This window comes from Salmo salar, chromosome ssa12, assembly GCF_905237065.1.
Source record: "Salmo salar chromosome ssa12, Ssal_v3.1, whole genome shotgun sequence".
Classification (NCBI taxonomy): Eukaryota; Metazoa; Chordata; class Actinopteri; order Salmoniformes; family Salmonidae; genus Salmo; species Salmo salar.
In genome coordinates this window covers 10,825,543-10,847,417 of record NC_059453.1, presented here as the reverse complement: position 1 = coordinate 10,847,417, position 21,875 = coordinate 10,825,543, and the positions used below count along the sequence as shown (strand labels likewise).

Sequence of the window (21,875 nt, the reverse complement as noted above, 5' to 3'; positions counted from 1 at the left end):
ACAACAATCCAACACAAATCCAAAGTAAAGGAATGGAATTAAGAAGAGCAATGTCAGAGCGGCAAACTAAGATACAGTAGAATAGAATACAGTATATGAGATATGTAAACATTATTAAAGTAACCAGTGTTCCATTATTAAAGTGGCCTGTGATTTCAAGTCTATGTAAATAGAGCAGCCGCCTCTAAGGTGCTACTGATGGCTTTTTAACAGTCTGATGGCCTTGAGATAGAAGCTGTTTTTCAGTCTCTCGGCCCCAGGTTTGATGCACCAGTACTGACCTCACCTTCTGGATGATAGCGGGGTGAACAGGCAGTGGCTCGGTGGTTGTTGTCCTTATATTTTACAACAGTGGGCTAATTTTACAACATTGGGCTAATGAAAAAAGTGGAGTGGAGTTCCCCTTTAAATGTATAAAACTCACTAAAAGGAGATTGTAACCTCTGAAAACCTTGTACCTTACTTGTATAAATATTAGTCACATACTGTGTAAATTGTTTTGTGGTGTCAGGATTTCATGTTATTAGTGTATTGTGTTCTTGAGGTAATATGATGAAACTAGCTTGCTAGCATTTACAGGCTTCGGATTTCCATGTATATTTAGAGGTTGGACGTTGGCACGCTGGGCGCACCAATTGATGTCACCTTGTTATTAAGTATGTGTTACACCTGTGCTGGCTGTCATCTCGTTAGTCAGAAGGTTTTTCAACTGTGCTGGCACAGGTGATATTGAAGAGCGGCTTGAGAGATGTGGAGGGTTAACCTTTAGTTGGCTCTCCCTATTTCATCCCTGTTTTGTTTTGCTCCACTTTTTGGTTTGCTTCCTTTTTAAGTTTGGTGTGGGTTTTTATTTTGTTTACCTCTTCTTGGGAAAAATTAGTGGGTTTCTTTTTGGTCCCAGTTGTTGTTGATAGTCAACTTTCAGTGGACACCTCCATGAGAGTCTTTCAGAACCCCTCCTAGAACCCCACCTGTTTTGTTTTGGTTGTTGTTAGTGACTGTTTGTTACTTTTCCCTTCTGTTTGTGCGTCAAGTTTTGGTTTCTTGCAGGGGAACGTAACAAAATGGAGGCTCATCCGGGATACTGTTTCCTCTAATCACCTAGTTGAAGCTCTACCATGCCCAGATATTTTAGTGTTCAAAAAAATAATTGGTAGAGTTTCTGTCACTGACATCCAACTGCCCAGAGGCTCAGTTGGTAGAGCATGGTGTTTGCAACGCCAGCATGGTGTGTGCAACGCCAGGGTTGTGGGTTCGAATCCCACGGGGGGGCCAGTACAAAAAAAAAAAAAAAAAAAAAAATGAAATGTATCCATTCACTACTGTAAGTCGCTCTGGATAAGAGCGTCTGCTCAATGACTAAAATGTTATAAGATAAAAGGAATCATTTTTAAAGTTGCATAAACACACAGGCTAATAATAAAATAAAATAATGGACTTTAAATTAGAAGCATTTGTGGAAAACTCTACATGGGAGATTCTAGATAAATGTACAAAGGCGATTCTGCTCGTCATTGCAAAGCATAATGACATCAAAGTTGCACATGCCAATTCAAAAGCAGTAGTCCAACTGCTTTGGTTGAGGAGGAAATCCTTCCGGAGAGGGAGGATGACGGAAAGGGTCCAACGGGTGGTAGAGTACATCCCATAGACATGCAACTGAGGTAGAACTAAAGGTAAAATTAGAGCTTGAGCACCAGGAAAGGGAAAGAGAACGTGAAGAGAGATTGGAGCAACAGAAATTCAGACTTGAGCACCAGGAAAGGGAAAGAGAACGTGAGGAGAGATTGGAGCAAAAGAAATTCAGACTTGAGCACCAGGAAAGGGAAAGAGAACGTGCAACCAGACTAGAAGAATGTGCTGATGCCATTTGATTAAAAGAGATGGAGCTGGAAGCGCGACGAAAGGAGATAGATCTGGAAGTACTCCGAATCAAGTCAGGCCATCATGCACCCTCAACAGTTGCCTTTGTATCATGATAAGGTGTAGTTTCAGTACTATCGAGGTTACCTAGCCAGCTACACTTTCAAACAAAATCAACAACGCAGCCACTGCTAGCTAGCCTACTTCACCAGCCAGCAGTACTGTATCATTTTAATCATTTTAGTCAATAAGATTTTTGCAACGTAAGCTTAACTTTCTGAACATTCGAGACGTGTAGTCCACTTGTCATTCCAATCTCCTTTGCATTAGCGTAGCCTCTTCTGTAGCCTGTCAACTATGTGTCTGTCTATCCCTGTTCTCTCCCCTCTGCACAGGCCATACAAACGCTTCACACCGCGTGGCCGCTGCCACTCTAACCTGGTGGTCCCAGCGCGCACGACCCACGTGGAGTTCCAGGTCTCCAGCAGCCTCTGGAACTGCCAGTCTGCGGCCAACAAGGCAGAGTTCATCTCAGCCTATGCTACCCTCCAGTCCCTCGACTTCTTGGCGCTGACGGAAACATGGATTACCACAGATAACACTGCTACTCCTACTGCTCTCTCCTCGTCTGCCCACGTGTTCTCGCACACCCCGAGAGCTTCTGGTCAGCGGGGTGGTGGCACTGGGATCCTCATCTCTCCCAAGTGGACATTCTCTCTTTCTCCCCTGACCCATCTGTCTATCGCCTCCTTTGAATTCCATGCTGTCACAGTTACCAGCCCTTTCAAGCTTAACATCCTTATCATTTATCGCCCTCCAGGTTCCCTTGGAGAGTTCATCAATGAGCTTGACGCCTTGATAAGTTCCTTTCCCGAGGATGGCTCACCTCTCACAGTTCTGGGTGACTTTAACCTCCCTACGTCTACCTTTGACTCATTCCTCTCTGCCTCCTTCTTTCCACTCCTCTCCTCTTTTGACCTCACCCTCTCACCTTCCCCCCCTACTCACAAGGCAGGCAATACGCTTGACCTCATCTTTACTAGATGCTGTTCTTCCACTAATCTCATTGCAACTCCCCTCCAAGTCTCCGACCACTACCTTGTATCCTTTTCCCTCTCGCTCTTATCCAACACTTCTCACTCTGCCCCTACTCGGATGGTATTGCGCCGTCCCAACCTTCGCTCTCTCTCTCCCGCTACTCTCTCCTCTTCCATCCTATCATCTCTTCCCTCTGCTCAAACCTTCTCCAACCTATCTCCTGATTCTGCCTCCTCAACCCTCCTCTCCTCCCTTTCTGCATCCTTTGACTCTCTATGTCCCCTATCCTCCAGGCTGGCTCGGTCCTCCCATCCTGCTCCGTGGCTCGACGACTCATTGCGAGCTCACAGAACAGGGCTCCGGGCAGCCGAGCGGAAATGGAGGAAAATTCGCCTCCCTGCGGACCTGGCATCCTTTCACTCCCTCCTCTCTACATTTTCCTCATCTGTCTCTGCTGCTGAAGCCACTTTCTACCACTCTAAATTCCAAGCATCTGCCTCTAACCCTAGGAAGCTCTTTGCCACCTTCTCCTCCCTCCTGAATCCTCCCCCCCTCCTCCCTCTCTGCGGATGACTTCGTCAACCATTTTGAAAAGAAGGTCGACGACATCCGATCCTCGTTTGCTAAGTCAAACGACACCGCTGGTCCTGCTCACACTGCCCTACCCTGTGCTTTGACCTCTTTCTCCCCTCTCTCTCCAGATGAAATCTCGCGTCTTGTGACGGCCGGCCGCCCAACAACCTGCCCGCTTGACCCTATCCCCTCCTCTCTTCTCCAGACCATTTCCGGAGAACTTCTCCCTTACCTCACCTCGCTCATCAACTCATCCTTGACCGCTGGCTACGTCCCCTCCGTCTTCAAGAGAGTGAGAGTTGCACCCCTTCTGAAAAAACCTACACTCGATCCCTCCGATGTCAACAACTACAGACCAGTATCCCTTCTTTCTTTTCTCTCCAAAACTCTTGAACGTGCCGTCCTTGGCCAGCTCTCCTGCTATCTCTTTCAGAATGACCTTCTTGATCCAAATCAGTCAGGTTTCAAGACTGGTCATTCAACTGAGACTGCTCTTCTCTGTGTCACGGAAGCTCTCCGCACTGCTAAAGCTAACTCTCTCTCCTCTGCTCTCATCCTTCTAGACCTATCTGCTGCCTTTGATACTGTGAACCATCAGATCCTCCTCTCCACCCTCTCCGAGTTGGGAATCTCCGGCGCGGCCCACGCTTGGATTGCGTCCTACCTGACAGGTCGCTCCTACCAGGTGGCGTGGCGAGAATCTGTCTCCGCACCACGTGCTCTCACCACTGGTGTCCCCCAGGCTCTGTTCTAGGCCCTCTCCTATTCTCGCTATACACCAAGTCACTTGGCTCTGTCATATCCTCACATGGTCTCTCCTATCATTGCTATGCAGACGACACACAATTAATCTTCTCCTTTCCCCCTTCTGATAACCAGGTGGCGAATCGCATCTCTGCATGTCTGTCAGACATATCAGTGTGGATGACGGATCACCACCTCAAGCTGAACCTCGGCAAGACGGAGCTGCTCTTCCTCCCGGGGAAGGACTGCCCGTTCCATGATCTCGCCATCACAGTTGGCAACTCCCTTGTGTCCTCCTCCCAGAGTGCTAAGAACCTTGGCGTGACCCTTGGTGTGACCCTGGACAACACCCTGTCGTTCTCCACTAACATCAAGGCGGTGACCCGATCCTGTAGGTTCATGCTCTACAACATTCGCAGAGTACGACCCTGCCTCACACAGGAAGCGGCGCAGGTCCTAATCCAGGCACTTGTCATCTCCCGTCTGAATTACTGCAACTCGCTGTTGGCTGGGCTCCCTGCCTGTGCCATTAAACCCCTACAACTCATCCAGAACGCCGCAGCCCGTCTGGTGTTCAACCTTCCCAAGTTCTCTCACGTCACCCCGCTCCTCCGCTCTCTCCACTGGCTTCCAGTTGAAGCTCGCATCCGCTACAAGACCATGGTGCTTGCCTATGGAGCTGTGAGGGGAACGGCACCTCCGTACCTTCAGGCTCTGATCAGGCCCTACACCCAAACAAGGGCACTGCATTCCTCCACCTCTGGCCTGCTCGCCTCCCTACCTCTGAGGAAGCACAGTTCCCGCTCAGCCCAGTCAAAACTGTTCGCTGCTCTGGCACCCAAATTGTGGAACAAGCTCCCTCACGAAGCCAGGACAGCGGAGTCAATCACCACCTTCCGGAGACACCTGAAACCCCACCTCTTTAAGGAATACCTAGGATAGGATAAAGTAATCCTTCTAACCCCCCCCTTAAAAGATTTAGATGCACTATTGTAAAGTGGTTGTTCCACTGGATATCATAAGGTGAATGCACCAATTTGTAAGTCGCTCTGGATAAGAGCGTCTGCTAAATGACTTAAATGTAAATGTAAAATGTAAACAGAGTTTGATATTGGTCGGAACAGCAGACTTGTACCGCCTTTCAACGAAAAGGAGGTGGGCGTATATTTTACTCTGTTTGAGTGAATTGCCACATCCCTAAAATGGTCACGAGATATTTGGTCACAGCTCCTCCAAAGTGTTCTTGTGGGAAAAGCTCAGAAAATGTACACCGCTTTATCTCTTGACCAGAGTTCAGATTATGACAGTAAAGCTGTAAAGCTGATATCCTTCAGGCTTACGAGTTTGTCCCAGAAGCATACAGACAACAGTTTCATAAATGACAAAAGACAATCGCAAAGCCATGTTGAATTCATAAGGGAACAACCATGTATTTTTTTAGTGGAGAGGTATTAAGGACCTTGAGGATTTAAAGACACTCATACTTCTCGAGCAGTTCAAGAATTGTCTTCATGAAGGGGTTGCTACCTAAAACGACCTTCTCAAATGAAGCACCCAGTAGTTATCCACACCCCCTAGCCTACCAGTGAAGGGGGTGTCATTCATTTTGGGAAATTATTTGGCTGGAGGGAAGGTCGTTACAAATCCTGTCATTTGTATGGAATCCTGAGTAGAGGAAACTGGTTGGTTATCAGAAATGTAACCTAGAGTGTTCCCAGCGTGTGCCGTTACACGTGCTATGTCTAAGAAATTTGCAGGGAGAAAGTCTAGTGTTGAGGAGGATGTCAGCGATCCCACTATGTTCGATCTGTCTGAGACGTTTATGTGTGATCCTGTTTCAGTCAACCCCCTGAGTTGACCTCTCCTTTCAAAACACCAAAGGTGAGTGAGTTTGTAGGACCACTGAATGAAGTGAGGGTCCTAACAGTTGATACTTCAATGTCTAGGAAGGAGCTGATTTCTGAACAGAGTAAAGCCAACACCTCCTTGGCCGCCTTTCCTTCCAGTTCTCTGCTGCCAATGACTGGAACGAATTGCAAAAATCTTGTATCTCCCTCACTATCTGCGGAGAAGTCGGTGGAAACCGGTAGTGATCTTCTGCCTGTGGCCACTACCGTCAGCATTGACTATAGTCTTCCTTGAGAACACGAGAAAAGCGCAGTACTCATTCAGAGCATAAGGAAAGCCCAATAGACCCTGTACCTGTTGGACAGCTGAGCAACTCAGAGATTCTGGAAAACCTTGATGTATTTTTGGCACACCTACCTGCAGAGGAAAAAGGCAACATTGTTGCACTGCTTTTAGAATATCAGGGTTCATTCTCAGATGTGCCAACTCAAACATTGACGTTGGGGACTCTGCCCAAACCAAACAACATGCTTATTGAGTGAATCCTGAAAAGAGAGAGAAACTCTGCAGTGAGGATGAGTTCATGCTTGAGCACAGAATTGTACAACATGGCAACATTCCGTGGAGTTCACCCTGCATATTAGTACCTTGAACACGAAAACAAATCTGTTGCAGCACCTTAGCGTTATATTAGCACCTAAGGAGGATGGGTCTCTGGCTTTGTTTCAATTTTGGGAAACTCAATACCATTACTAAGTTGGACTCGTACCCTTTGCCCAGGGTCGATGATTGTGTTGACTGTGTTGGTGCTGCTAAGTACGCTAGCAAGTTCAATATGCAGAAGGGATATTTGCAGGTCTCTCCGAGCGTGCCAAATAATTGCCTGCATTTGTCACTCCTGATGACTTTTCCTACCTTCTGCCTTGTCCTCTGGGACATCTTTCATCTCCCTTTCGGGTTACAAAATGCTGGAACCCTTTTTGTCTCTGCACCAGTGCTAGCTGCTCCGGATTTCCGTCGTCCATTTGCTTTGTACACCGATGCCAGAGATGTAGGAGCAAGGGCTGTTTTATCATTACAGGGTATTGACGAGCATTTTTTATTTAACCAATTTTGGAATCAGGCTGTAACGTAACAAAATGTGGAAAAAGTCAAGGGGTCTGATTACTTTCCGAATGCACTGTATATAGCGCTTTCATTTCAAGTAACAAAGACCTTCACATCATGGAGTTTAAACAGTCTCTCTCTCCTTCTCTCTCCCCCACACCTCTCACTTTCTCTCATCCCTTCTGTCTCTACCATTTTCTTCCCCACTCCTCTCATAATCGCTCTCCTCCTTTTTCTCTCTCTCTTCTGCCTTGCCACCCTCCCTTTAGTTCAGTAATGTCCGTTCCAGCCCATCCCCTCTTCTCCCTTCCTCTCCTCCTTCTCCTTTTTCAACTGGACTCCGCCCTCACCTGTCGTACTGCCAGCCAATCCCAGTGTGACTCCGCCCCCTTCGTCCCCGGTCACAACCTGGCAGGGGAAGGTTTCGATGTGGTGACCCTGAAACGTAAAGGGGCCTACCTGATCGACCTAAAGACCTACCTGTCCCCCAGTAAAACCTGTACACTGTGTAGTAACCCCCTACAGGGGAACGAGCTGCAGAAAATACCCCTGTCTGTTGTAGACTGGAGGCCCTACAGCCACTGTACTGAGGATATCTCCAGCCACTCTCATGTCTCTGTCAGGTGAGTAGGATAGTTTCTGTCTGTTTACTTGATGGAAGTTTTCTTTTTTGACAGTAAACATCTCTCCTCTCCTCTGCTCTCCTCTCCTCCAGTAACCTGGCACAGTCCACTACCAACGAGATCACTACAAAATGGAAGGGGGGTTTGAGTAATGAGGCGAAGGTGTCTGTAAGCGTACCTGTGGGACCGGTGAGTGTGAGTGTGGAGAAGGATGTGGGTGCTAGCATAGAGATGGGAGGGTCCCAGTCTGATGTAGCCATCTTTGCCACAACTAAGACCAAAGAGGACCGCCACTCTTTCTTCTCACAGAATCTCCGCTGCCGTCACTACAGGTAATAATAATAATAATGATGATTTGTTAAACTTTTATTGCTCTTCCCTTACAGATACAACATTTCACATGTGATCTTATGTGATAACATGTGACACAAAAAAATGAAAGAAAATGTGAAAACAACATGATCTCATGTGATTTTTTTTACAACATGGGAATGCAAAATGTAAAAATGACAACATTTTAGCTAGACAAAAACCTCCAGGGGACCATCCAACTGCATCCCAAGAACGTCATAAAAACGTCTTCGGGGACATCCTTGGAACAAACCGGGAACTAGACAAAACCTCCAGGGTACCATGACAAAATGTTCTGAGAACATCCCAAAAAACATCCTTTCTTCCCTGGAAAAAAAACGGAGAATTTTTTACTGTGCTGAGAATATAACGTAATTTTCCAGAATGTTCTGGAACAATTGTTTTAGGTTGGAGGAAGTGATTGGCTTGCTCTGAAAAGGCAGTGCTGACCCTCCTATGGAACAGGACCAGCTAGCCCTGGGCTAAGTGGTGCATGTTTTAATAGATGCTTAACACCAGGCTTGAATCTCTCTTAGCCCATACAGGTCTAAGTGCAGTGATAACACAGCTAGAAAGTATCAAAAAGGACAGCAAGTGGCTCCATTTAAACTCTGAGAGCTCATCCAAATACTTCTTTCCATTCCACGCAGAAGGAAGTCTTTGGACTGTTGTGTTGTAGGGAGCTCATTCCAGGGTTGGCTTGCTGGAGAAACTAAAGTATTTCTGATTTAAAGCTTTAAATCCGATTGTCTGTGAATTGCATTTATCACCTTGTTTAAAAATTAAGAATATATCTATTGAAAACCATACACTTCTGCAAGAATCTCATCTTTCTGTAACTGATAATAAAATAATTATGCAGGACTGGGCAGGGATGACATTCTCTACTTTTAAACCAACAATCTTTTTTGGTATTTTGACTAATCAGATCAGATTTTCAAAAATTGGATCAGAATTGGTGTGCCTGTGTAAACGCAGCCACAGTGTCACAGATACATTGTCAGTGTGTCCCCGGCCCAGAATGCTGTCAAACTTTAACCATAACATCAACACTGGCACTTAAAAAGGTCATACACATGTATGAGTTTCATATATAACACAGAATACTGGAAATCAGCACTGTATGTAAGTTGAAAACACTATGTTAAAAGATCTGTGTGTGTTTCATAGTGACTGACAGGGCAACTCGTGAAAATGTGAATCCACATGTGAAAGGTTATGTGATCACGTGTAAAAATCCACATCTAAAGTGTTCCAAAAACACAGTTTCACATGATTTCACATGTGAAATTATATCTGAAAAAAAACGTTGCGCAAAATGTGGAATTTTCCCATGTGAAATCATGTGAATTTTCCATAAGGGTCTTCATTTCATAAAGGCTTTGTTCACACTGTCACGTCCTGGCCAGTATAAGGTTAATTGTTTTTGTAGTTTGGTCAGGACGTGGCAGAGGGTATTTGTTTTATGTGGTTCGGGGTGGTGTGTTTGTGTAAAGGGTGTTTGATTTAGTATTTCTGGGTTTTTGGTTGATGGTCTATGTGTTTGTATTCTATGGTTAGTCTAGTGTGTGTGTTTCTATGTTTGGTTAATTGGGGTTGGGACTCTCAGTTGAAGGCAGGTGTTGTCTATCTGCCTTTGATTGAGAGTCCCATATATTAGGGTGTGTTTGTGTGTGTGATTTGTGGGTGATTGTTCTGTGTTGAGCCTATGCTTTGCAGACTGTTTGTTAGTTGTTCGTTTTTCGTTTTTGTTATTTTGTATGTTCATTTTGAGAGTAATTAAAAATCAAGATGAGCATTCACGTACCTGCTGCGTTTTGGTCCTCCATCACCGACGACAACTGTGACAGAATCACCCACCACCAAAGGACCAAGCAGCAGAGGAAGGAGCAGACGGAGTTCGAGTTGGACTGGCGGGAGAAGTGGACTTGGGAGGAAGTTCTGGACGGGGCCGGACCCTGGCATCAGGCTGGGGATTATCGCCGCCCGCAATGGGAAATTGAGGCAGCCAAGGCAGAGAGGTGGTGGTACGAGGCCATGGACACGCTGAAGGAGAAGCACGAGAGGCACCCCCAAGAACATTTTTGGGGAGGGGGCACACGGGTAGTTTGGCTAGGCGTAAGAAGAGCCGGAAGCCAGCTACCCGTGGTTATATGGAGGAGCGTATGGGGTGGAGAGCGCTATGTTTCGCTGAGGAGCGCACTATCTCACCCATACGCACGCACAGTCCGGTGCGCGTTATTCCAGCCCCTTGCAGGTGCCGTGCTAGAGCGGGCATCCAGCCTGGTAGGAGGATGCCTGCGCAGCGCATCTGGTCGCCGGTACGCCTCCGAGGACCAGGCTACCCAACTCCCGCTCTACGCACGGCTACCATCAGGCCCCTGCACAGCCCAGTCTGCCCTGTACGAGCACCCCGCTCGTACAGGGCTACTAGTTCCATCCAGCCAAGACGGGTTGTGCAGGAGGTAAGATCGAGACCGACTGTGCGCCTCCATAGCCCTGGGTTTCCAGCTCCTGTCTCTCGTGCGGACCCGGAAGTGCGTCAACCCAGTCCGACTCGTCCTGTTCCCGCTCCCCGCACTAGCCTGGAGGTGCGTGTACATAATCTGGTAAGCCCAGTACCAGCACCACGCACCAGGCTACAAGTGCGTCAACCCAGCCACGCCAGTCAACAGTCACCAGAGCTGCCCGCCAGTCAACAGTCGTCACCAGAGCTGCCCGCCAGTCAACAGTCGTCACCAGAGCTGCCCGCCAGTCAACAGTCGTCACCAGAGCTGCCCGCCAGTCAACAGTCGTCGTCAGAGCTGCCCGCCAGTCAACAGTCGTCGTCAGAGCTGCCCGCCAGTCAACAGTCGTCGTCAGAGCTGCCCGCCAGTCAACAGTCGTCGTCAGAGCTGCCGCCAGTCAACAGTCGTCGTCAGAGCTGCCCGCCAGTCAACAGTCGTCGTCAGAGCTGCCCGCCAGTCAACAGTCGTCGTCAGAGCTGCCCGCCAGTCAACAGTCGTCGTCAGAGCTGCCCGCCAGTCAACAGTCGTCGTCAGAGCTGCCCGCCAGTCAACAGTCGTCAGAGCTGCCCGCCAGTCAACAGTCGCAAGAGAGGCCAGACTGTGCTGAACTGCCGGAGTGGCCAGACTGCGCTGAACTGCCGGAGTGGCCAGATTGCGCTGAACTGCGGTAGTGACCAGACTGCGCTGAACTGCGGTAGTGACCAGACTGCGCTGAACTGCCGGAGTGGCCAGACTGCGCTGAACTGCCGGAGTGGCCAGACTGCGCTGAACTGCCGGAGTGGCCAGACTGCGCTGAACTGCCGGAGTGGCCAGACTGCGCTGAACTGCCGGAGTGGCCAGACTGCGCTGAACTGCCGGAGTGGCCAGACTGCGCTGAACTGCCGGAGTGGCCAGACTGCGCTGAACTGCGGTAGTGGCCAGACTGCCCTGAACTGCCCGGAGTGGCCAGACTGCCCTGAACTGCCCCGAGTGGCCAGACTGCCCTGAACTGCCCCGAGTGGCCAGACTGCCCTGAACTGCCCCGAGTGGCCAGACTGCCCTGAACTGCCCCGAGTGGCCAGACTGCCCTGAACTGCCCCGAGTGGCCAGACTGCCCTGAACTGCCCCGAGTGGCCAGACTGCCCTGAACTGCCCCGAGTGGCCAGACTGCCCTGAACTGCCCCGAGTGGCCAGACTGCCCTGAACTGCCCCGAGTGGCCAGACTGCCCTGAACTGCCCCGAGTGGCCAGACTGCCCTGAACTGCCCCGAGTTGCCAGACTGCCCAGACTGCCCCGAGTTGCCAGACTGCCCAGACTGTCCCGAGTTGCCAGACTGTCCCGACAGCCTGGAACGGCCTGAGCCGGAGCCACCTCCAGAAATAGGTGGGTTGGGGAGGGGGGGTGTAGCACAGTGCCGTCGTTGACGGCAGCCACCCTCCCTTCCCTCCCTTTAGAAAAGGGGAATTTTTTTTGGTGTTGCTTGGGGTTATTTTTTGTTAAGGTGCTTCTGGGGTAGCACCTTTAAGGGGGGGTACTGTCACGTCCTGGCCAGTATAAGGTTAATTGTTTTTGTAGTTTGGTCAGGACGTGGCAGAGGGTATTTGTTTTATGTGGTTCGGGGTGGTGTGTTTGTGTAAAGGGTGTTTGATTTAGTATTTCTGGGTTTTTGGTTGATGGTCTATGTGTTTGTATTCTATGGTTAGTCTAGTGTGTGTGTTTCTATGTTTGGTTAATTGGGGTTGGGACTCTCAGTTGAAGGCAGGTGTTGTCTATCTGCCTTTGATTGAGAGTCCCATATATTAGGGTGTGTTTGTGTGTGTGATTTGTGGGTGATTGTTCTGTGTTGAGCCTATGCTTTGCAGACTGTTTGTTAGTTGTTCGTTTTTCGGTTTTGTTATTTTGTATGTTCATTTTGAGAGTAATTAAAAATCAAGATGAGCATTCACGTACCTGCTGCGTTTTGGTCCTCCATCACCGACGACAACTGTGACACACACAGTCACCTCAGTTCCAATGTATTGGCATATCTGATACATATCTGACCTTTTCCCCAATGTGTGAACTGCAACAACAACAAAAAAAACATGGAATCTGATCTTTTGAGTTCCGATTTGTAACACATTCAAGTTTAAGTGGATTTTTTTTATGTGACCTGCTGTTACCGCGACACCCACCAAAATGTTTAAAGGACCATTGCTTCTGAATGCTATAGGCTGAGAAAGGGTTAACCAATTGTAGCTCAAGATCGTCTCTGTGTCGTATTTTAATTCACACCTGATATGCTAATTCCTGTGTTCCAGTTATCGCACGCCAAACACTCCTACTCTCAGCAATGAGTTCCGTAAGGACATTGATCGTCTGGGCTCATTCTCTGAGACTTCCAAGGTCCAGTACCGCCGGCTCATAGACACCTATGGGACTCACTACATCCGCCAGGTTGACCTGGGAGGCAGGCTGACGATGACCACAGCAATACACACCTGTCAGGCTTCACACAGTGGCCTCTCTACAAACCAGGTGACTTACTTAGTCTCAATGCCTGCTGTAATAGAGGACATTTTCCATTAAAGGAAGCTACAGGAATTCAAACAGCAATCTGTAACCATTACGTACCACCAGAGCCGTACACTGTTAGATCAGGGCTCTTGAACACTGTTGCTGGAGAGCTACCCTCCTGTAGGTTTACATCTATCTAGTCTATTGCTCTCCAACCCTGTTTCCTGGAGAACTATCCTCCTGTAGGTTTTCGCTCCAACCCCAGTTGTAACTAACCTGATTCAGCTCATCAACCAGCTAATTATTAGAATCAGGTGTACTAGATTAGAGCGAAAACCTACAGCACAACCATTTTTTAAATCTATTTCTAGACGTTCGGTTACATTCAGAAAATTCCATTGATTAATATTGCCCACGTAGCAATGCATCACAGTCTTTTATGGAAGAAACCTTAAAGACAACTCTCTGAATATACAGCTCTGTATTCCATCTCTCCCCTTCTCTCAGGTGGAATCCTGCTTGTCCAGGGGCTTTCAGGTAAACATTGGGATATCAGTTTCCTCTAGCGATGAAAGGTGCTCCAAAGTTCTGGACAACCGTGACTCGAAGACCTCCTACAGCTCTAGCTTCCTCAGCCACCACACCAAGGTGGTGGGAGGCTCTGGTTGGCCTGGGGAGCTGTCACTCAACCGTAACGAGTCAGTGGGGTTCCATAGTTGGATGAGAACCTTGAAGAACTTCCCGGACGTAATCTACTATTCTCTAACGCCTCTGCACCTGCTCATACCCAACACGGCTATCCAGCAGGGAGTGAAGGTAGCCTTTGGTTGTTGATATATTTCCCTCAAATTCATTACTGGACCTTGAAGCCAGTTCCACAGCTTTTTTTCTTTCTTGCCCTCTAATCAGGGACTGATTTAGACCTGGAACACCAGGTGGGTGAAATAATAAGGTCCGGTCACACACATTTTTCTAGGTGGCAAAGGTCTGGCTGGATATTGTCATTTTTCGCTGTAGTAACAAACCCCCAGCCATGCAACCCCAAACTGCTCACACCCCTGTTGTTGGCGGAGAGAACATTTTGCAGTTTTAAAGCAGATTTCCTGCCATTCTACACATCTTACCATGTCTTATGTGTGTTCAAGTGATACCTGTAATGGGGCCCCCTGGGACTTGAGGCATAAATACACAATGAGTAACGATAACATGGCTATATACAGGGGGTGCCAGTACAGAGTCAATGTGCAGGGGTATGAGGTAATTGAAGTAGATATGTACATATAGGTAGGGGTAACTAGGCAACATGATTGACAACAGATAATAAACACAGTGTATGTGTGTTAATTATTTAAATAGCCTATTTACATTGACCCCCCCCATGGACTATTTACATTGACACCCCCCCCCCATGGACTATTTACATTGATCCCCCCCATGGACTATTTACATTGACCTGCCCCCCATGGACTATTTACATTGACCTGCCCCCCATGGAATATTTACATTGACCTGCCCCCCATGGAATATTTACATTGACCCCCCCATTTATTTTTACACTGCTGCTACCCGCTGTCTATTATCTAGGCATAGTCACTTTACCCATACCTACATGAACAAATTACCTTGATCAACCTGTTACCCTGCACATTGACTCGGTACCAGCACTTTTGTCTTGCTGACCTTGAGAGAGAGGTTGTTGTGCTGGTACCACAATGCCAGGTCACTGACCTCCTCCCTATAGGCTGTGTGGTAAACCGCGGGGTGTTGGGTTAAGCGTGCAGAGATTAACGCAGAGACAGGGAGGTTTTTGTCCACAAACACAACTTTACTAGGCCATAAAATAAACATAAAGAAAATTACGTAGGTTTGGCTCGGTCCTTCTTCTCAGCTTTGACTCTGTGTCGGTCTCTCCCGGTTCTCTCTCGTGGTGTGCCACAGTGCTCCTTTTATGTGGCCTCCACGGCTGGTTGGCTCTTGCCCCTAATTACCTCCGCTATCCGTGTTGGGGTGCCCAGCTTGTGTACTCCCAGCAGAGGGAGCCAACGTTGCATCACGTACCTCCCCTCTTTTACCTCCTGATTGGGTGCTCCTCGCCTTCCTGCTTTTGGGACAAAACGGCCCCTACCCCTGTGTCAGACGTGTCTGTCTGGCCAAGGAGGTTTATTGAGAAGTCTGGGGTGACGAGTACCGGGTGCAAACATAGGGCATCCTTCAGGGCCTGGAACACCACCTCTGTGTCATCCGTCCATCGCACCATCTGGGGTAGTCGTGCCTTAGTTAGGTACAAATCGACTGTAGTAGCCTGCTAACCCCAGGAATGACTACACCTGCCTCTTGGTCCGGGGGACCGGCCATTTCCTAATGGCAGTGATTTTCTTTTTTCTTGGGGCTTCACATTTCCCCTCCCGGTCTGATAGCCCAGGTAGTCCACCTCGGTGTAGCCCAGCATGCACTTGTGGGGGTTCGCGGTCAGACCAGCATCCCTTAGCGCATCCACCACTGCCTGTAAGCTACAAAGATGTGACTCCCAATTGTCACTGTGCACAGTTATATCATCCAAATATGCAGCCGTGTACTCACTTTGCGGCCGCAGGATGCGGTCCAGGAGTCGCTGAATGGTCGCTCGTGCCCCGTGGAGCCCGAAAGGAAGAACCCGGTAGTGGTATAGCCCCCACCCGGGGTGTAGAAGGCCGTCTTCTCCTGCAAGGCCGCTGCCAGCGGCACCTGCCAGTACCCCTTCATCAGGTCCAACGTGCTGACGTATCTCGCCATACCCAAGCGGTCGATCAGTTCATCCACTAGTGGCATGGGGTACTGACCTCGTTCAGGCCCTGGAAGTCATTGCAGAAGCGGACGGTTCCGTCCAGTTTCGGTACCAGCACTATAGGGCTAGACCACTAACTGTGGGACTCCTCCAGTACCCTCATCTCTAGCATTGTCGTCACTTCCCGTTGGACCGCCACCCTCCGGGCTTCTGGTATCCGGTATGGCCGTTTACACACTTTTTCTCCCAGACATGGTGTTCTTCGGCTTGCAAGCCTCCCCCTTTTTCCTCCAAAAATAACAATGGTCATTATGGCCAAACAGTTCTATTTTTGTTTCATCAGACCAGAGGACATTTCTCCAAAAAGTACGATATTTGTCCCCATGTGCAGTTGCAAACCGTAGTCTGGCTTTTTTTATGGCAGTTTTGGAGCATTGGCTTCTTCCTTGCTGAGCGTACATTCAGGTTATGTCGATATTGAACTCGTTTTACTGTGTATATAGATTCTTTGTACCTGTTTCCTCCAGCATCTTCACAAGGTCCATTGCTGTTGTTCTGGGATTGATTTTCACTTTTCACACCAAAGTTTGTTCATCTCTAGGAGACCGAATGCTTCTCCTTCCTTAGAGGTATGACGGCTGCGTGGCCCCATGGTGTTTATACTTGCGTACTATTGTTTGTGCAGATGAACGTGGTACCTTCAGGCATTTGGAAATTGCTCCCAAGGATGAACCAGACTTGTGGAGGTCTACATTTTTTTCTGAGGTCATGATGTCAATTAACATATCAGAAGCTTCTAAAGCCATGACATAATTTTCTGGAATTTTCCAAGCTGTTTAAAGGCACAGTCATCTTTGTATATGTAAACTTCTCACCCACTGGAATTGTAATACAGTAAATTATAAGTGAAATAATCTGTTTGTAAACAATTGTTGGAAAAATGACTTGTGTCATGCTCAAAGTAGATGTCCTAACCGACTTTCCAAAACTATAGTTTGTTAACAAGAAATTTGTGGAGTGGTTGAAAAACAAGTTTTAATGACTCCAACCTAAGTGTATGTAAACTTCCGACTTCAACTGTAGTTGCCCAAGCTACAAGAGAAAATAACTAGGTAAGATACTCAAATAAAATTTTATTTGTCACATGTGCCAAATAGAACAGGTGAAAAGCTTAGTTTCAAGTCCTTAACCAACAAAGCAGTTCAATAAATATACTGCTCAAAAAAATAAAGGGAACACTTAAACAACACATCCTAGATCTGAATGAAAGAAATAATCTTATTAAATACTTTTTTCTTTACATAGTTGAATGTGCTGACAACAAAATCACACAAAAATAATCAATGGAAATCCAATTTATTAACCCATGGAGGTCTGGATTTGGAGTCACACTCAAAATTAAAGTGGAAAACCACACTACAGGCTGATCCAACTTTGATGTAATGTCCTTAAAACAAGTCAAAATGAGTCTCAGTAGTGTGTGTGGCCTCCACGTGCCTGTATGACCTCCCTACAAAGCCAGGGCATGCTCCTGATGAGGTGGTGGATGGTCTCCTGAGGGATCTCCTCCCAGACCTGGACTAAAGCATCCGCCAAGTCCTGGACAGTCTGTGGTGCAACGTGGCGTTGGTGGATGGAGCGAGACATGATGTCCCAGATGTGCTCAATTGGATTCAGGTCTAGGGAATGGGCGGGCCAGTCCATAGCATCAATGCCTTCCTCTTGCAGGAACTGCTGACACACCCCAGCCACATGAGGTCTAGCAATGTCTTGCATTAGGAGGAACCCAGGGCCAACCGCACCAGCATATGGTCTCACAAGGGGTCTGAGGATCTCATCTCGGTACCTAATGGCAGTCAGGCTACCTCTGGCGAGCACATGGAGGGCTGTGCGGCCCCCCAAAGAAATGCCACCCCACACCATGACTGACCCACCGCCAAACCGGTCATGCTGGAGGATGTTGCAGGCAGCAGAACGTTCTCCACGGCGTCTCCAGACTCTGTCACGTCTGTCACGTGCTCAGTGTGAACCTGCTTTCATCTGTGAAGAGCACAGGGCGCCAGTGGCAAATTTGCCAATGTTGGTGTTCTCTGGCAAATGCCAAACGTCCTGCACGGTGTTGGGCTGTAAGCACAACCCCCACCTGTGGACGTCGGGCCCTCATACCACCCTCATGGAGTCTGTTTCTGACCGTTTGAGCAGACACATGCACATTTGTGGCATGCTGGAGGTCATTTTGCAGGGCTCTGGCAGTGCTTCTCCTGCTCCTCCTTGCACAAAGGCGGAGGTAGCGGTCCTGCTGCTGGGTTGTTGCCCTCCTACGGCCTCCTCCACGTCTCCTGATGTACTGGCCTGTCTCCTGGTAGCGCCTCCATGCTCTGGACACTACGCTGACAGACACAGCAAACCTTCTTGCCACAGCTCGCATTGATGTGCCATCCTGGATGAGCTGCACTACCTGAGCCACTTGTGTGGGTTGTAGACTCCGTCTCATGCTACCACTAGAGTGAAAGCACCGCCAGCATTCAAAAGTGACCAAACATCAGCCAGGAAGCATAGGAACTAAGAAGTGGTCTGTGGTCCCCACCTGCAGAACCACTCCTTTATTGGGGGTGTCTTGCTAATTGCCTATAATTTCCACCTGTTGTCTATTCCATTTGCACAACAGCATGTGAAATTTATTGTCAATCAGTGTTGCTTCCTAAGTGGACAGTTTGATTTTCACAGAAGTGTGATTGACTTGGAGTTACATTGTGTTCTTTAAGTGTTCCCTTTATTTTTTTGAGCAGTGTATATATTTACAATATTTATAGTTTATATTTCTAAATAAATGAAAGTTAAGAAAATCTATCAAAAAGTAACACAAGAAAATGACATAACAATAAGGAGGCTATGTACAGGGGTACCGGTACTGAGTCAATGTGCGGGGATTACAGGTTAGTTGAGGTAATTTGTTCATGTTCTGTAGGTAGGGGTAAAGTGACTGCATTGATAATAAGCAGCAAGTAGCAGCAGTGTAAAAACAAAGGGGGGTGGAAATTGTAAATTGTCTGGGTGGCCATTTGATTAATTGTTCAGCAGTCTAGAAGATGTTATTAAGGAGCCTTTTGGACCTAGACTTAGGTTACTGTAGTCTTTGAAACATTTTTGGGCCTTCCTCTGTCACCGCCTAATATATAGGTCCTGGATGGCAGGAAGCTTGGCCCCGTGACGCACTGGGCTGTACGAATTAGCCGATGAAGTGCCTTACGGTCAAATGCCAAGCAGTTGTCATACGAGGCGGTGAGTCAACCGGTCAGGATGCTCTCGATGTTGCAGCTATATAACTTTTTGAGGATCATGCCAAATATTTTCAGTCTCCTGAGGGGGAAAAGATGTTGTCATGCCCTCTTCACGACTGTCTTGTTGTGTTTGGACCATGATAGTTTGTTGGTGAAGTGGACACCAAGGAACTTGAAACTCCCGACATGCTCCACTACAGCCCTATCGATGCTCATGGGGGCCTCCTTTTCCTTTAGTCCATGATCAGCTCTTTTGTTTTGCTCACAATGAGGGAGAGGTTATTGTCCTGGCACCACACTGCCAGGTCTCTGACCTCCTCCCTATAGGCTCATCGTTGTCGGTGATCATGTGACTGTTGTTTCATCAGCAAACTTAATGATGGTGTTGCAGTCGTGGGTGAACAGGGAGTACCGGAGGGGACTAAGCACCCAGCGCTGAGGGGCCCCAGTGTTGAGGATCAGTGTGGCAGATGTGTTGTTGCCTACCCATACCACCTGGGGGTGCCCTGGAATTCCAGGATCCATTTGCAGGGGGAGGTGTTTAACTTCTATGGGTGTCACGTCCTGACCAGTATAAGGTTAATTGGTATTGTAGTTTGGTCAGGACGTGGCAGAGGGTATTCGTTTTATGTGGTTCGGGGTGGTGTGTTTTGTTGAAGGGGCATTTGGTTTAAGTATTCCGGGGTTTTTGGGCACTGTTTGGTTTTCAGGTATTCTATGATTTGTCTAGTATGTCTGTTTCTATGTTTGGTTAATTGGGGTTGGGACTCTCAGTTGAAGGCAGGTGTTGTCTATCTGCCTTTGATTGAGAGTCCCATATATGAGGGTGTGTTTGTGTTTGTTATTTGTGGGTGATTGTTCTGTGTTTCGCCTTACCAGACTGTTTTTGTTGATCGTTCGTGTTTGTTATTTTTGTACGTTCATTTTGAAAGTAAATAAACAGCAAGATGAGCATACACATACCTGCTGCGTTTTGGTCCTCCTTCAACGACGACAAACGTGACAATGGGCTACGTGGGATGCTAGCGTCCCACCTGCGGGACACAGCCAGTGAAATATCAGGGCGGCAAATTCAAAAACAACAAAATGTCATAATTCAACTTTCTCAAACATACAACTATTTTACACCATTTTAAAGATACACTTCTCCTTGATGTAACCACATTGTCCTATTTCAAAAAGGCTTTACAGCGAAAGCATAACATTAGATTATGTTAGGAGAGTACATAGACAAAAATAATTACACAGCCATTTTCCAAGCAAGGACATGTGTCAATAAAACCCAAAACACAGCTAAATGAAGCACTAATCTTTGATGATCTTCATCAGATGACACTCCTAGGACATTATGTTACACAATACATGTATGTTTTGTTCGATAAAGTTCATATTTATATCCAAAAACAGCATTTTACATTGGCGCGTGATGTTCAGAAAATGTATTTCCACCAAAACCTTTGAATGTGCACATCAATTAACAGAAATACTCATTATAAACGTTGACAAAATATATAACAATTATTTTAAGAATTATAGATAGACTACCCCTGGATGCAACTGCTGTGTCAGATTTTAAAATAGCTTTATGGAGAAAGCACATTTTTCAATATTCTGAGTACATAGCTCAGCTACCACGGTGAGCTATTCAGACACCCGCCAAGTTCGGGGCAACCTAAACTCAGAATTAGTATTAGAAATATTCTCTTACCTTTGCTGATCTTCGTCAGAATGCACTCCCAGGACTGCTACTTCCACAAGAAATGTTGTTTTTGTTCGAAAAAATCCATATTTATGTACAAATGCCTCCGTTTTGTTTGTGTGTACAGATCACTTATCCAAAGGCATAACGCGTGAGCGCGGAACGAGAGACGAAAAGTCAAAATGTTCCATTACCGTACTTAGAAGCATGTCAAACGCTGTTTAAAATCAATCTTTATGGTATTTTTAACGTAAAATTGCGATAATATTCCAACCGGACAATAGCATATTCATTCAAGAAGAAAAAGAAGGAGGGGCGCGCTCGTGGGACCGAGCATATCCAATCCCTTTGTTGCCAGGCAGACCACTCAGTAACTGAGCTCCTATTATCTGCCCAGTGACAGGAAAATGCTCAAACCACTTTCTGAAGGCTTGGAAGCCTTAGGCCAATGGAAGCCTTAGGAAGTGCAACATCCCCCACAGACACTGTAGCTTCGATAGAGAATCAAAAGAAGAACTACAATTCTCAGACTTTCCACTTCCTGCTTGGAATTTTCTCAGGTTTTTGCCTGCCATATGAGTTCTGTCATACTCACAGACACCATTCAAACAGTTTTAGAAACTTCAGAGTGTTTTCTATCCAAATCATACATACTAATAATATGCATATTCTCGTTTCTGGGCCAGAGTTGTAACCTGTTTAAATTGGATACGTTTTTCATCCGGCCGTGAAAATACTGCCCCCTAGCCCAGACAGGTTAATAGAAGACTAATTGATCAGATATTAAAATATCTGAAGAATAATATTCAGAAAATTATAACTTTGTAATCTGAACATTTTCCGTGGTGCCCCGACTTCCTAGTTAATTAAGATCACATGATTAGTTTAATCACGTAATAATAATTACACATAGAGAATTGATTTGATAAAATAACAGTCTTCACATTTGATGATTCTAAAGACACGACACTAGCTAACATGGGCTAGTAGGTTTAAATATGT

General features: G+C 47.1%; 1 protein-coding gene across 1 annotated transcript in view; it reads left to right on the top strand.

The window, feature by feature from the left end:
* LOC106594759 (perforin-1) overlaps nucleotides 1-21,875 on the top strand; it is a 47,038-nt gene that overhangs the window by 20,909 nt on the left and 4,254 nt on the right. Inside the window, exons 2-5 of the mRNA XM_045690666.1 lie at nucleotides 7,443-7,796; nucleotides 7,889-8,128; nucleotides 12,934-13,150; nucleotides 13,637-13,945. Coding sequence (XP_045546622.1) covers nucleotides 7,450-7,796; nucleotides 7,889-8,128; nucleotides 12,934-13,150; nucleotides 13,637-13,945 — 1,113 coding nt within the window. The 5' untranslated portion in view covers nucleotides 7,443-7,449. The remainder of the gene's footprint in view (nucleotides 1-7,442; nucleotides 7,797-7,888; nucleotides 8,129-12,933; nucleotides 13,151-13,636; nucleotides 13,946-21,875) is intronic.